The sequence below is a fragment of the Lathamus discolor genome, chromosome 2 (genome assembly GCF_037157495.1).
Source record: "Lathamus discolor isolate bLatDis1 chromosome 2, bLatDis1.hap1, whole genome shotgun sequence".
Lineage (NCBI taxonomy): Eukaryota > Metazoa > Chordata > Aves > Psittaciformes > Psittacidae > Lathamus > Lathamus discolor.
The window spans coordinates 148,228,916-148,242,313 of record NC_088885.1 but is presented as its reverse complement, the minus strand read 5'-3'; the positions used below and the strand labels follow the sequence as shown (position 1 = coordinate 148,242,313).

The 13,398-nt window shown below is 46.5% G+C and overlaps 1 protein-coding gene across 9 annotated transcripts in view; it reads right to left on the bottom strand.

The window, feature by feature from the left end:
• Positions 1-494: 494 nt before the first annotated feature.
• Positions 495-13,398, bottom strand: part of ZHX2 (zinc fingers and homeoboxes 2) — a 74,321-nt gene continuing 61,417 nt past the window's right edge. For 6 of the 9 annotated variants that reach the window (XM_065668884.1, XM_065668882.1, XM_065668883.1 and 3 more), the window contains 2 exons: positions 7,004-9,695; positions 495-1,774 (listed from right to left, as the gene is read on the bottom strand). In XM_065668884.1, the coding sequence (XP_065524956.1) occupies positions 7,008-9,506 (2,499 nt within the window). In that variant the 5' untranslated portion in view covers positions 9,507-9,695 and the 3' untranslated portion in view covers positions 495-1,774; positions 7,004-7,007. Of the gene's footprint in view, positions 2,639-6,826; positions 9,696-13,398 lie in introns of all 9 variants that reach the window. The other 3 variants (XR_010610279.1, XR_010610278.1, XM_065668885.1) reach the window with 3 other exon arrangements.

Sequence of the window (13,398 nt, the reverse complement as noted above, 5' to 3'; positions counted from 1 at the left end):
TCCCCATCTCTTGCCACTGGCCTGCAGCATGCAAACATAGCAAGTGCTGCCCCATCCAGTCGTTCCTCTGGCAATGCACTTGGACAACTTCAAAGTAAGGAAAGTCTCTGAGTGCTTCCTGCTGCCCACTGCAAACATCCCTTGATATAGAAATGTTGTGCTGATGATCAATAACAATAACTCCATGTAAGTGAGCTATGGGGATGGTTTCTTTCATTCATTCAGGTTGCGACTGCCACTAAAATAAAGGTGTCCCCACATCCCCATTTCCAGGTGCTATCTGATCCCCTCACACAGGGAAGAGCATTCCAGTACTGGAGAAATAAACACCAGTAGTTCACTGAGTTCACTTTAGTGTTTGCCAGGCTGATTACTGCAAAACCAGTTAAAACCCTAACTGCAGTTCTAAAGACACTGAGTTCTTGTGCACTAAGGAGAGCTGGTGGGGGCCGAGTTGGGGTTCTAAATGGAATAAATAGAAACAAGAGAAAATGTTACCAAAATGTTCAGCCTTTGTTTTATTGAGTTACAACAAATGAGCAACAAGTTAGAAAAGTTGGATTTATTCAAACTCCCTAGCATCCTATTTGTGCAGCGTACTGAAAGGTGGGCAAGGTTTCTGAACCCAGCTCATCAGAGGAATGCACCAGACAGCAATAGCACCCGCTCACCTATGCACCCACAATCCCCATCTCCCTCCTCCTCCTCACACGTGCACGGACAGACACCTCCACACAACCCCAAAGTAGCAGTATTGGTAGGAAAAGTGCACTCGGGAACCTAGGACTGACCTAAAAATTTAGTGGCAAGGGTTAATCAAAAATGTCTTTGTGCGCTACAACATCTAAAGCTGGAGGGCAGGCTGCTGCCTATGGCGTCCATCATTGTACCAGCCAAAGAAACACAAACCAAGTTCAGATCATGAAGCATCTTAATTTCCTCGCTGCAACCCCTCTGGGGGCTGTACTGCGTTTTTGAACAAAAAGTGCTAAAAAAAACCCAAACAAAAAAGGCATCCTAGCCAAATCTTCAGAGACCCACAGCTGGGGCTGGCTTGTGAAGACTGAATTATGGGAGTGAGAGAAGACTCGCCTTGTAGGAGCAAGGAAAAGCATGAGATTTAAATACTGAACCAGTAGCTGGTGGCCATAAAACAAAACAAGTCAAAACAACAAGAAAAAAACCCAAATCCCAACCACTCAAGAAGGACCCTCCCCAACCCCATAACGTGTTTAAGTGGGCTGAAATGTAAACTGGGCTGGGGATCTGGGCTCAGATGCTGATCCGCACCAACAGGACTCCAAAAATCTGTCTTGAAACACTTCAGGAAAAAAGCAATCTCCTCTCCCTTGCCCACAGAAGATACCTCCCTCCCCCAACCCAACCCCAAATTTTGCAGTGGCATTATATGCAGGAATAACCTGTATCTATTAAAAAGTTAACAAAATCTCCACGTTGTACAAATCTGGTCCAGTAGAGGAAGAGGCTCGGCAGGAAAGTGGGTGGGAGGAAAGCAAAGGAGAAACTTATGTACAAGGACCCTTTTCTCTTTCTTTCTTTCTTTGCTTTTTTAATGCAGTAGTAGGACTTTGGCACTATAAACGATCCCATGATGATGCTCTATAAGAGTATTTCTCGCTGTGCCTCCACAAGCAGGGTTTGAGACTTGGAGTCGCAACACGCTACCTCACCCCAGGCAGGAAAATAGAGTTTTCTTCTATTTTCAGACAGCATTTCCCCTTCACCATCAGGACAGTGCAGCTGAGGAGTACCCCTGCAAAAAGTATAAAAGCAGCATATTATTTTTGAAGGCACTATGAACAAGTACTTGAGCTGTCAATGAAATACAGCGTCCAGTTTACAGCCCTGCACAGGCAATAGAACTGTACCCTGAAACCCATCCCTGTCACAGCACGATGCTGCAGTAAGGTGCTGGATCTGCTCCTGTAAGTAACCCAGCTAATAACCCCCTATAGATTTCTGACAGGCACACACACCCCCCTTGGCTCTGCTGAGCCCTCACTACTACATACCCTGGACAGATCCTCACTCACGTTGCTCAAAGACGATGTGCCCATGGGTTGGGGCAGCTACTTTGCAACCACAGGATGGATGCGGCCAGAGGTAAGAAGACCTCAGGTCTTCTTTCCCCAGTAAAATCCTCTCACTAAATACTTGTTTTTGCACGGTTTTAGAAAATAATTCAACAAACTGCAAGACAATGGGAAAAACTGCATGTGCTTGTACTCTGCAGAGCAGGTCCCTGGCTCCGCTACAACTCCTGCGTCTACATAAAGGCTGCACCATGGACTGGAGACTAAAAAATTAACACCCCAAAACCAACCATTAAATACACACCTACCTACACTTATCCCCAGCAGTTCCCAGCACAGAGCAAGGGCTCTGTGACAGCCATTATGTTCAGCATGTTTTCCCCACTGAAGTGTAAATGTGCAAGTGCAAGCATGCACTCAGACTGAAGCTGCACTCAGGGCAAGGTGGCTTTCCTGCACCATCCTCCTCACCCATCCTGCAGCAGTGCTTACCGAGATCTGAGCTAACCTGTTATTTCACACCTCTTATGATTGTTGCTACCAGGTCTGTTATTCCCGCAAAAGCAGTGAGCTCTACTTGGCACCTGCAATGCAGAAAGCAATGGAGTTCAAGCTCTGCAAAAGGACATGGGCTTGCACCAACATCAAAGGCAAAAGTCTTCCCCATCCTTGCGACCTGTCCTCAAATAGCCTCCTGCTCCTCCTAACTCACTGGAAAATATCAATTGCTGCGTTGGGTTCTGCTTCCCCTTCTGAAGTTCTTTACTGTGTTACATAGCCCTCATGGGCTTCAGAGGGAATTGCAAGTCCTCCATACTTTGGCCTCACTCCCTGAAATTCTTTAGGGTGACCAGAGTTCCACAAAAACCACTGGTCAATCCCACTCTGACCTCAGGATGGAGCCTTGTAGCCCACCACAAGCTACTGGCACTATAGCTAGCCTTATGGCTGAAACTCTAAACCAGAAGAAAAATGGGAACTTGAACAGAAAAAGAGGTAAACCCCAGTGCTGTCCACTTTTACCAGTTTCAGACAGCAAGGAACGCAATGGGCCACCAGGATCTCAGCTCCTACAGTGGTACAGAACGGGTTGAAGGCACCAAGGACCCAGGCCACCTCTGATGCCCAGTACATGCCAGTGTACACTGCACACAGCAGAAGCAAGGGGTGACTTCCTTTGGACTCCTTTTTCTGGTGTGCAACTCCCAGACATGGTTTTCCACTGGCACATCTCCACAGAACAGTGGTCACAGCCATTGAGAGCCAGGGCACGCATCTTTTGGGGTATCCACCTACCTCGCTCCACCGTGAGCCACCAACTTTGGTGCCTACATCTTGCAGGGTTTGGGTTCAAAATGGAGATCATGAGATAACTCTAAAAAAGAAAGTTTATGGCAGAGAAGGTGGTGGTGGGGACAATACCAAGTATGCTTCTGAGAAACAGAACAAAAGCTCTGGGCTGAGGAAACACTGACCTTGGGAAAACCCCACAGGGAGACAATGCTGTGAAGAAAGCCAGCGGTAGCTGCCAACCACTCCGGCACGCTCTGGCCCCGCTCTCATGTCTGAGCTGCAATTTGCTGTATTTAATTTAGGATCAGTTGCTGTTTGTCAAGCTTGTTCAAATGGGGAAAGAAACCTAACTTTGACTCAGGCTGTTGGAAGGCAAAATATCTCTATCGATGGAAAGATAACTAAAGCACACTCTTGACAGAGCAGTTGCAAGAGAAATGCAAGCCTTCATCTGGAGCATCTTCAGGGATGGCTTTAGTGCACCCTACAGCAGCCACCCGGAGTCTTGAAGGCCCTGATACCCTATGGGAACAGGTCTCCCAGCCTCACTGCTCAGGAAACCTGACCTGCTCCATGGAATAAATCCAATTCTGCCAAAAGCTTCTGATATGTACTCAATAACAGAGCCCTTTCTTAGCCCAGGGATGGTATATCATAGCCTGACATGAATCCTGCTCTCACCAAGGCCAAGTGCTTACGAAGCTCCCACTAGCCTCACTATTTATGTGCATGGCCCAGCTAGTATGTTGTACATCCGAACACAGATCAGTTCCGAAAAACCTCAATTTTCCTAAGGCCCAAGTCTGTCTAGGCTGTAACACAGACACTCTCTGACGGAGTTTCTGACACTCCCAAAGCTACGCACCATAGCAGAGAGTGACCAGCATGGTCTGGAAGAGCTCTGGTTTTACAGAAGCCACACACAAATTCAGCCAACAACAGAAGTATGGAGATCGATCACCAAAAAACGTTCACTTTAAACTACATACAACTAAGAAACTAGCCACACTGTGTACATCGAAGGAGGGCTCTGACTAATGTAGGCTTCAGCAGTGAACATTTCACATATGACTGTGGCGGTGTGAGAATCAAGAGGAGGAGAAATCCCTTATCAGCTCTCCAGTCCACCTCCTATGTGTGACCAGAACAATGGGAGCCCTCTAAGGTATGGAAAAGCATGATGTTAGGAAAAAAAATAAAATCAGACTTTTATACAACAACAGGCAAAAATAAGCTCTCCCTCAGGTCTTATGCAGTCTTTGCTTTGGAGTCATACTCTGGATGTCACCTAAGATAACACCTTGTTAATTTAACACCAAAGTTTTAGCTAAAACTTACATGAGATAGGCTTTGCGAAGGTAAGAGTGAAAGCTTATCCTGAAGGAAAAAGGAACCAGTAGCTGGGATTTTTCCATGTGTCCCATCAGCATGGGGTGCTTTTGTGTCACAGTGCTTGCGACAATGCCTTCAAGAGGGCACCGGAGGCGCTTGTGTAACTGGGCTGAGATTTAGAGGGAGAATAAAGACAAATGAAAGAGAAGAAAGACTTTGGGCTTTCGTCAAGTCCCCTGGCAAAGAGCAGACAACAAACTGGTCCTCTGATCTCCCTGCACAGTCTGGGCTGTGGATGCCCTGCTCCAGTGGGTCTCTTCTCAGGTGGTGTATTTTACAACCAGGCACTGGAAAGCTCCTCATCAAAAGAATAAACCAGCAAAAGTTTAACCGAGATCAAAGTTCTTATTAAAATTCCTCTCTGACAGCACTTAAGCACCTCCACAGCCCTGGAGCTTTATGGAGAGCGTCTATGTCAGGGCACAAAGGCAGGAGGCTCACTCCAATGGACCACCACTCCAGTAACACCGCTTGCAAGCACAAAAATGCACCAAGCCCGCACTGCTGGAAGAGGGTTGTTGCAGAGCTTGGTTTCATGGTACAAGAGGTTTGTAAGAAACAGTGATTTCAGGCAAGCCCCCTCTTCTGCCCTGCTCCCCATTCCCACAGCTGGAAGGGGGAAATGATCTGGACTTAATAACCTTGGAAAAAAGAATCCCACAATGCATTTGTTCATCACGCATTTCATTTTGAAAGGCAGATCAGATCCTGCCTCTCCTTTCTTACGTGGCTGCACAACAGTGGCACCCCAGTGTGCTGCCGGCTGATGTTCCCACCTCCTTCCTCCCTTAATCTCTGCCTTTGCCGCACAGGTAACACAACCTGCTCCTCACACCCTCTATTACCAACTTCTGCAAGCATAACAGAACCTTGCATTGCCGTCTGGAGCTGTAAGATTCTGTAAGATACCTTGTGATACAAACACTGCGATTTCTCAAAATCAGACACCAAACACATAGTTCAAAAGAAAACCAAGGCAGAGTTTCCCTCTTCAACTCGGAAGAAAAATCCAGGAGACTTTTGGACAAGTACTTCACAAGGAGAGAGTGGAGGGCTCTATGCTAGCCAGCAGGGCTTGCTTAGAAACACTGCACCTCTGCAACACATAGTAGTTCAATTCAAGTACTGCCTGCTGCACTAGTAAAAGTCTTCAGTGCAAGTGTAGAGGGACTTCTGCAAGTCCTAGCTTCCCCCCCCCCCCCAAAAAAATCAATTATTATTTAAGAAATGAAGTATGTTCTACTTCTTAGACACCAGAAAACGACAATCTCTTTCTAAAATAGGTGTTCTCTCACTGTGGTTGTTAATACAGGAGTTGAGCTTTCTGCAGGGTATGTTCTAGCTTAAAGAGACTCCAGTCTGGGAAAGAGAGACTCAGTTATACTGAGCACAAACCGTTACAGGCTCCAGTGAACTCAATTCAACATGCAACTCCAGAAATGCTGACGGTGGTTGCTCCAGATTTGTACCTGTGCAACTGAAACAGAAACAGGCTTCAGGTCCCCAAATAACATGTCCTTTCACATTGTGAAAGATCATATAAAACACCCTTAAAGAAAGGCCCTGCAGCCTGCTTTTAAATTCAAGGTCCTGTGAAGAGGAGCTGCTAAAACACCCACACAGCTTAGTCTGGGGCATTTCCTAAGCCTCCGGAGTGAGCAAGCAGAACAAAGCGAGGTCGGAGACAGTTCTCACCTGCAAGAGGAGGAGAGCACACTGTTTTTGCTTGCTGATGCGTAAAGAAGCATCTCCATCCTAAGCCCTTCCCCTAGCGACCTTTTATTCTGAGCAGGGCAGGATGCTGCAAAGGAAGGACCTGAGGTGCAAAACCAGGCACAGCCTCTATTCACAGGAGATCAATGATCTTTTAGCAAGGGGGCTATTAGCAACCAGTGCCACTATTTCTTTGTGTGGCTCAGCTAGCATGTTGTACATCAAGTGCTGCAGAGGTTACATAGGTCAATCAAAGGCAGAAAATTTAATGTTTAATCACTCATCGGAAAAAAGAAATAAAAGATCTCCCTTATCCAGGGCTTGACCCACAAGGAAACAAGAAACAAGGCAAACGGCACTAACCCCTCCCCTACCATGCAGTTGCTTTAATTTACAAGCAGGATGGGTCTCCCTTTTGTTCAGGCATCCAGCAGGCACAAGGATCCGGCAGGGATGGGCTCCAGGGATTTATACTGAAGAGGGGCTACAGGATGCTGGAAGCACACCCAGACAGAGGCAGGCTCAGAGAAACAGGGCACCATCAGCATTACCTGTCTATACGTGGGCATTTTCTCCAGATATACTTTCAGAGTCAAAGTCCGCCAGCTCTGCCTGGCCCTCGGGTGCCGTTTGGCTCCAGCTGTCCGTACAGTCCGATGCAGCATCATCCTCACCTACCGTCACCTCCACCCAGTTGACCTCCGCTGGCTCTTCGTTCTCCTCGCTGCCGTGGCCGTCGTGGCTGTTGCACTCCAACCTGTCCATTCCCTCCGCTTGATTCCCCAACAAAGAGTCTTTCAGGGGTTCGCAGTCTCTTTTTGCTCTCACCACTGGTTTCCCCCCATTCTCTTCATTCAGTTTTTTATGCTCCTGGTAATGCTGCCGAGACACCTCATTACCATTCTTTGCACTCTCCATGTGTTTTGAGCCCTTTTTCTGGCTTTGCTCGTTATGACCATCAACAACATACTGCTTCTGGTACTGGTCTATCCATTTAAGCGACCCTGTTCTTAGTGAAGACCGGTTTTCCTTGAACCAGCGAACTATTTCAGTTCTTGTGAGCCCAGTCTGAGATGCTAGCTGGTCATACTCCTGGGGCGACGGCCACTGGGTCCTTGCGAATGTGCTTTTCAGTAGGTGACTCTGCTCTTGAGTTTTCTTCAATGTGGTGGAGGATCCAGATAAAGCACCAGGGAGCTGAGAGTTACTCAGCAGTTCTGCTTGGCTTATTGCACCATTGGGAGTTCCTTGCTCCTTAATTTTTCTATATGATCCCATTGAGTCCAAGACAGCTTGCTCCATGCTGTCCCTTATCTTTCTCCGCTCAGAGAACCATGAATCTATCTCCCTCCTACTCAGCTTAGTTTCTGCTCGAAGCCTGTCCAATTCTCCTTGGGTAGGAAAAGAGCATCTTAGGAAGCTCTCCTCAAGGGCCCTAAGCTGCTCTTGGGTTTTCTCTTTGAATCTCTGAGGAGCAAAATCTGTGTATGGGTGAAATGAGCGGCTGTGTCGACCAGCTGAAGGTGCTATTTGATCCTTCCCTAAAGCATCACCAGGGATGTGCACAATACCCCTTTGACTTCGGTACCTATGGTCACTGAACCACTTCTTGATCTCGCTCCTGGAGAGACCTGTTGCCTCTATCAGCCGGTAGACTTCTGTATCATCAGGAAACTGGCTTGCCATGAAACTGGCTTTCAGCTCTGCTATCTGCTCCTTCGTCTTCTTTCGCTCACTGGCTGGCGTCAATGGTACAGCAGTCAGCTTGGCAGGCATCTCGGGCACCTGAACCACATGAGGACGCTTGGCCTCTGGGGCACTTGATAACGTCTGTATCGCCCTCTTCTGCCCCTGGTTTGGGGCAACAGCAAGAGTAATCGGTGAACAGGAAACAGTTGAACCATTTGACACAGGAGTCAAAACCAGACCAGTCTGGCCCAGTATCTGACAAGGCAAAGCTGTCTGGATGATGGGCTGGGGCATTTTTGCAGTTGTCAAAGGAGCTGGCAGGACGGTGATGGTTTGGGGGACTGCCTGGATGGTACCATTGAACATCTTCTTTCTCGCCTCCTCCACTTCTTCAGGAGACCAACTTATACCATGCTTCAAACGTTGCGTGGCAAACCAGATTCGGATTTGTTCTTCGGGATGTTTTGATGCTGCTGTCAACCATGACAATTCTGCTTGTGTTGGGTAAGGAAATTTATTAAAGGAGTTGATCATGGTCGCATTAGTGTCCAGTGCAGAGTTGTATTTGGTACTGTTCAGAGGTACCGGGACCTTGGGGAGAAGGTTAATATTTGGTGGCAGCTGTACAGAGGGCATAACATGGGCTAACACATCATGGAGAAGGTCTCCATTTATACAAGCAATAGCTTCAGTGGCTTCAGTTATGATACGGGGGAGAGTGCCGTCCACATGGTTTTCTGTAACTCTCTCTTCTGGCTTTTTGGGTCCCTTCTTGGTTTCCCCTTTAGGCTTTCCCAGTTTCATCATTGGTGTTTTATTTGCACTAATTCCCCCATGAAGTGAATCATCACACTCTGCAGTTTCTAGCCCACCGCTTGTGACAGTGACATCGTTAGCAGTGGTCTCAATAGACTGCTCTAAAACAGTCTGATTATTACGCTTAATTAATTTCAGTTTAAAGTTAGTCTCCCCTGGGTGGTATTTTGTGTTGTGGTCAGATAAAGAATCGTATTTTTTGGTTGTGAAGTTGCATTCAGCACAGACATACAGGGGGTTCAGAATGACATTTGGATGCTGAGTGTCAACATGCTCTGTAAATTCATTTAAGTTTTGTGTTGAGTAAGGGCAGTATTTACACTCATAACCACCCTGGGGCTTCTTGGATTGACTTTCAGCTGGGGGCTTTGCCTCAACCACTTCGCAGTCTTTGACTGAGCTTTCTGAAGGCCAGTTCTTTTGAGAGTCCTGCTGCGGTGCACTAGACTCCTTCTCTTTAGGAACCTCTGCGCCTTCAGTGCCTTCCTGCTCCATGACTTCCGAAGTTCGCACCATGCAGGGAGTTGTTGATTTTCTCTTGCTAGCCATCACAGCCGCTGGCAGCACACTGCCGTCCCAGACGATGGCTTTTTTGAGAGGGTGAGCTGTCAAAACTCAACAGATCTTGCAAACAGCTCCAACTTTCCTTGATTATTTTACTCTGTTTTACTTAATGAAGACTTTCTGTCCCAGCTGTGACCATCAGCTCCTCCAGTAGACCTGTCAGCTGCATGACACCTGCAAAACAAAGCACACAGCATTAGGCACTGAGCAATCAGATTCAGCAGAAAGCCACAGCTCAGGATATGTCCATTTACAAAGCCCATTTTGGACAATGCTGAATTCTTCTTGCCCCGTTATCAACTTAAGAGTTAAAAATCTCCCCACAAAGAATAAAAGCAGTGGGTAATTCGCAATGAAGTGAGCCATGGGAAGAAAATGGCTTTGAAACAAGTAAGATGAACAGACAGGGGATTTTAATCTCCACTCAATGTGTTTAGCTGGAAAAGCAAGAAGATGCTGCTATAAATACTGCATCTTTTTATAGAACCCACAGTTTCTATTAATTATTATTTTGAAGCCTGCAGATTTTAAATTGAGTGTGATTTATATTAAACTTAATTACTTCCCACTGTCACTTACCGTGTAAATATGTCTGCTAAATGATTGTGGTTACTAATGATGGGTGATTTCTAAATAAAGCTATAGGGCCTGCCTCAGTTGTAAAAGTAAAGGCAGAAAAAAAAAGATTTAATGCAAATCAAAACTTTCAAAGCTCTGTGTCTTGATGAGAGGTGGGTTCAGAGAAATTGCAGCACATCTATGAGCCCTATCAAGCCTTTTCTTGAACTAAGGTTTCCTTAAAACATCACTTTCCACTCAATATTGACAGAGGTAGCTAGCAAAGGTCACAGAAGCCCTTAGACACCTTTTAAACAGGGTCCCTGCCTGTGACTCTCTTGATATTCTCAGCAAGACCAAACTGTGTCCTTCACTCTCTACAGAATTAAATCAATTTTCAGCATGATCTATGCCCTGAAATGGTTTTGGAAGCTCCCAAATGCAACAATTCTGAAAAAAACATTTGTAAAAGGATCTGAGATCAACATCAGAACCACCACAAAGAAAAAACTGCACCAGCTGTTTTAGGATCCATCTCTGCTCACCAGGAGTGGGTGGAGGGAAGGAAAGGAATTTAGTTGTCAAAACAGTTTCATGAACTGGGGGAAAAACAAAAGGTAAGACCTGCACTGATTACTGTGGAAGTGTATTAAATGGAGAATCTGAGCTAGAGATCTAATGAAAGATGCTCCAGCCCAAGGCAAGGGCATGGACTAGACGGTCTTTAAATGTCCCTTCCAACCCCAACCACTTTGTGATTCTATCCTCTCATGTCTAACCAAACAAAGATTTTCTCATTGTGAAGCCTGTAAATGATTAAATGCATCCAGTACCCAGCAGACACAAAGATCAAATGAGATAAAATCCCACTGCAATCGCATCTGGACAGACACATCCAACATTCGCAGACAATTTATAGCCACCTCAGCGCTGTCCCTGAACCTACCCCTCTTCCTTGTGCACTGGCACGAGAGCCAGAAATAGTCACTGTGAAAGCAGACACTAACTTCTCAGTTCTGTTTGCAGCTGATGAGTACTTTGCAGGTCTCCAGAGCATGTTTCTGCCACTCTCCCCATCACAGATCACACCATATGTACATATGGAACCTCATGATACACTGCCAGAGGAAGCAGCTCCAGCTGAGTACAAGAGCCTGGATGGCAGCTTCCAGTCTGATGTACATAAAACCCAGTGTGAAGCAATTCTCCATAAACTAAGAACTTTCTATACAAATTCTCTATGCAGTGCCTTGTGAAACAGTTAAGTGTGCACCACAGAGCAGACGCTGTGCAGAGGTGCTATTTGTTATATTGTGGATACCCCAGCATAGCCACACAGTGCTGTGTTCACAGCCACCACTGCCTGACAGAGACCAGGGATGCTCCCACACACTCACTCTGATTCGGTGAAGCACTGGAGCATGTAGTTGACTTTCAAGGGTGCCTTTAAAGGTTCTCCCTTGGGAACAGAGTATCTTTGCTCAGCTCTGTGAAACAGGGATGGGGCTGCCTCACTCAGGACAGCACAGTGACATTTGCCTTTAACCTGGGATCACCAACATTGTCATTGTTATTCCTCTAAGCATCAGCATACCTCTGAGCCCATGTAATCTCTCTCGTTTCCTTTTTCCCTTCTCCCTTTTAATAATAAACAAGCAGATGAACGGTGGAAGAAATGATGCCTGGTTTTCTACAGAGTTGTGCTGACTGATCTTTAAACTAGATCACACTGAATATTCTCTATTATTTCCCCATATTCCTTCAAACTTCCCTTCTACTTCCTCTCACAAACATCTTCTGGCAGAGTATTTTGGCTGCGATCTGTGGCTGGCTGCATCCCACTGCAGACGCGATCAGAAATGAAAGGCAAACATGAAATTGTCCAAATACCTGTCTTCCTGGCCACCCGTTTTAATGATACTTGCAGAAAATTAATCATCTCTGAAGCTTTTTTTCCTTTGTGCCTAATTTAGCAGAAACAGGCCAAAAGATGAGAAGGGGCACAATGGGCTCTGTCAGCCTGGCTGCTCCAGAAGCAGGGTGAAGGCAATCAGGTCACCTCACACTCTGCCCTTCAGATCCCACTGCGTTTGCACCATTGACTTTCATAGAGGAGGGAAGAGAGGTGCAAGGCAGTGCCTGGGGACAGGGTGGTGCAGACGGGGATGGAGCCACATCTCCCTGGATGCTCCTCTGCTAGTTGCTCTCCCTCCCAAGCCATGCAGCTGTACCCAATGGTCTGCTGCTTTTCTGATGTGTGACCTTCTGCAAAATTCATGTGGCAACATCAGCAAAAGGAAGAAAATTCAAAAGACATCAAAGGCAGAGCAAGGCTGATTTATATTTCACTGAATATCCCCACACACAAAGGAAGAAAGAGCCAAGAACAAAAACAGAAAAGAATGGGATGGAAGAGAAAGAGGGGAGAATGAGAAACATCTAGGTTACAACTCTGAATCAATCATAGGTTTCCTAAGAGGCAGACTAATGTTGAATTCCACAGTCTCTGGAAGCCCAGTAAGCTCCCTGCTGCACTAAATTGCTGTGCTGAGCTCCCACCTCTCACGAGCACATGAGGATCAGCCCCAAGCAAGGATGCTCTGATAAGGAAGAAGAGTGAAGGTCCATCCAAGACTTGTATCAACGGGTAGACAGAGGAAAAATGCTCTCTGCTACAGTTTTACTAGAAAATCATCAAACTATTGCTTCTCTTCCATCTTCTACTCCACAGGGTGGTTTTCTGCACATCTAATTGCTGGTTTGCTAACCCTACACTTTGCATAGTTTTTCTGCCACATGAGAATCACTACCCTCCACAGAAATCAAGCCCAAGTCAAACGCTTCTTTTTGGAGGTCTGTAACAAACCCAAATGCATTTTGGTCCAAGATGCACAGTCTGGGGAGCTCGTGAGCAGCCAGAGACTGTCCCTTCAATCCGTGTCATGAAAGAGAGAAGAGATGAGAGCCAACACCAGCATGAGCAACGAGAGTGTATTGGGACCTCCAACCCACGTCCCCTTCAGGACCTCGGTAAGGATGTCATTGGGGATAAATCAATACACAGTTGCTAAGGAGGATGGACCGCCCCCCATTGACACATCTCTGAGAGTCACCTCGTGTGTTTGCAGGGGCTGCCACGTTTCATCTGAGGACATCAGAGAGCAGCAGGAGGTTTCAAACATGAGCCACTCGCCAGAACATCAAAGCCCCAGCAGACAGCTTTAGATACACGGTGTTGTTCCTGATAAGAATTCTGAACCACAGTGATAACACTTCACCTATGGATGGCTGTTCCTCCAGCTAGTGACGGCTACCAAAG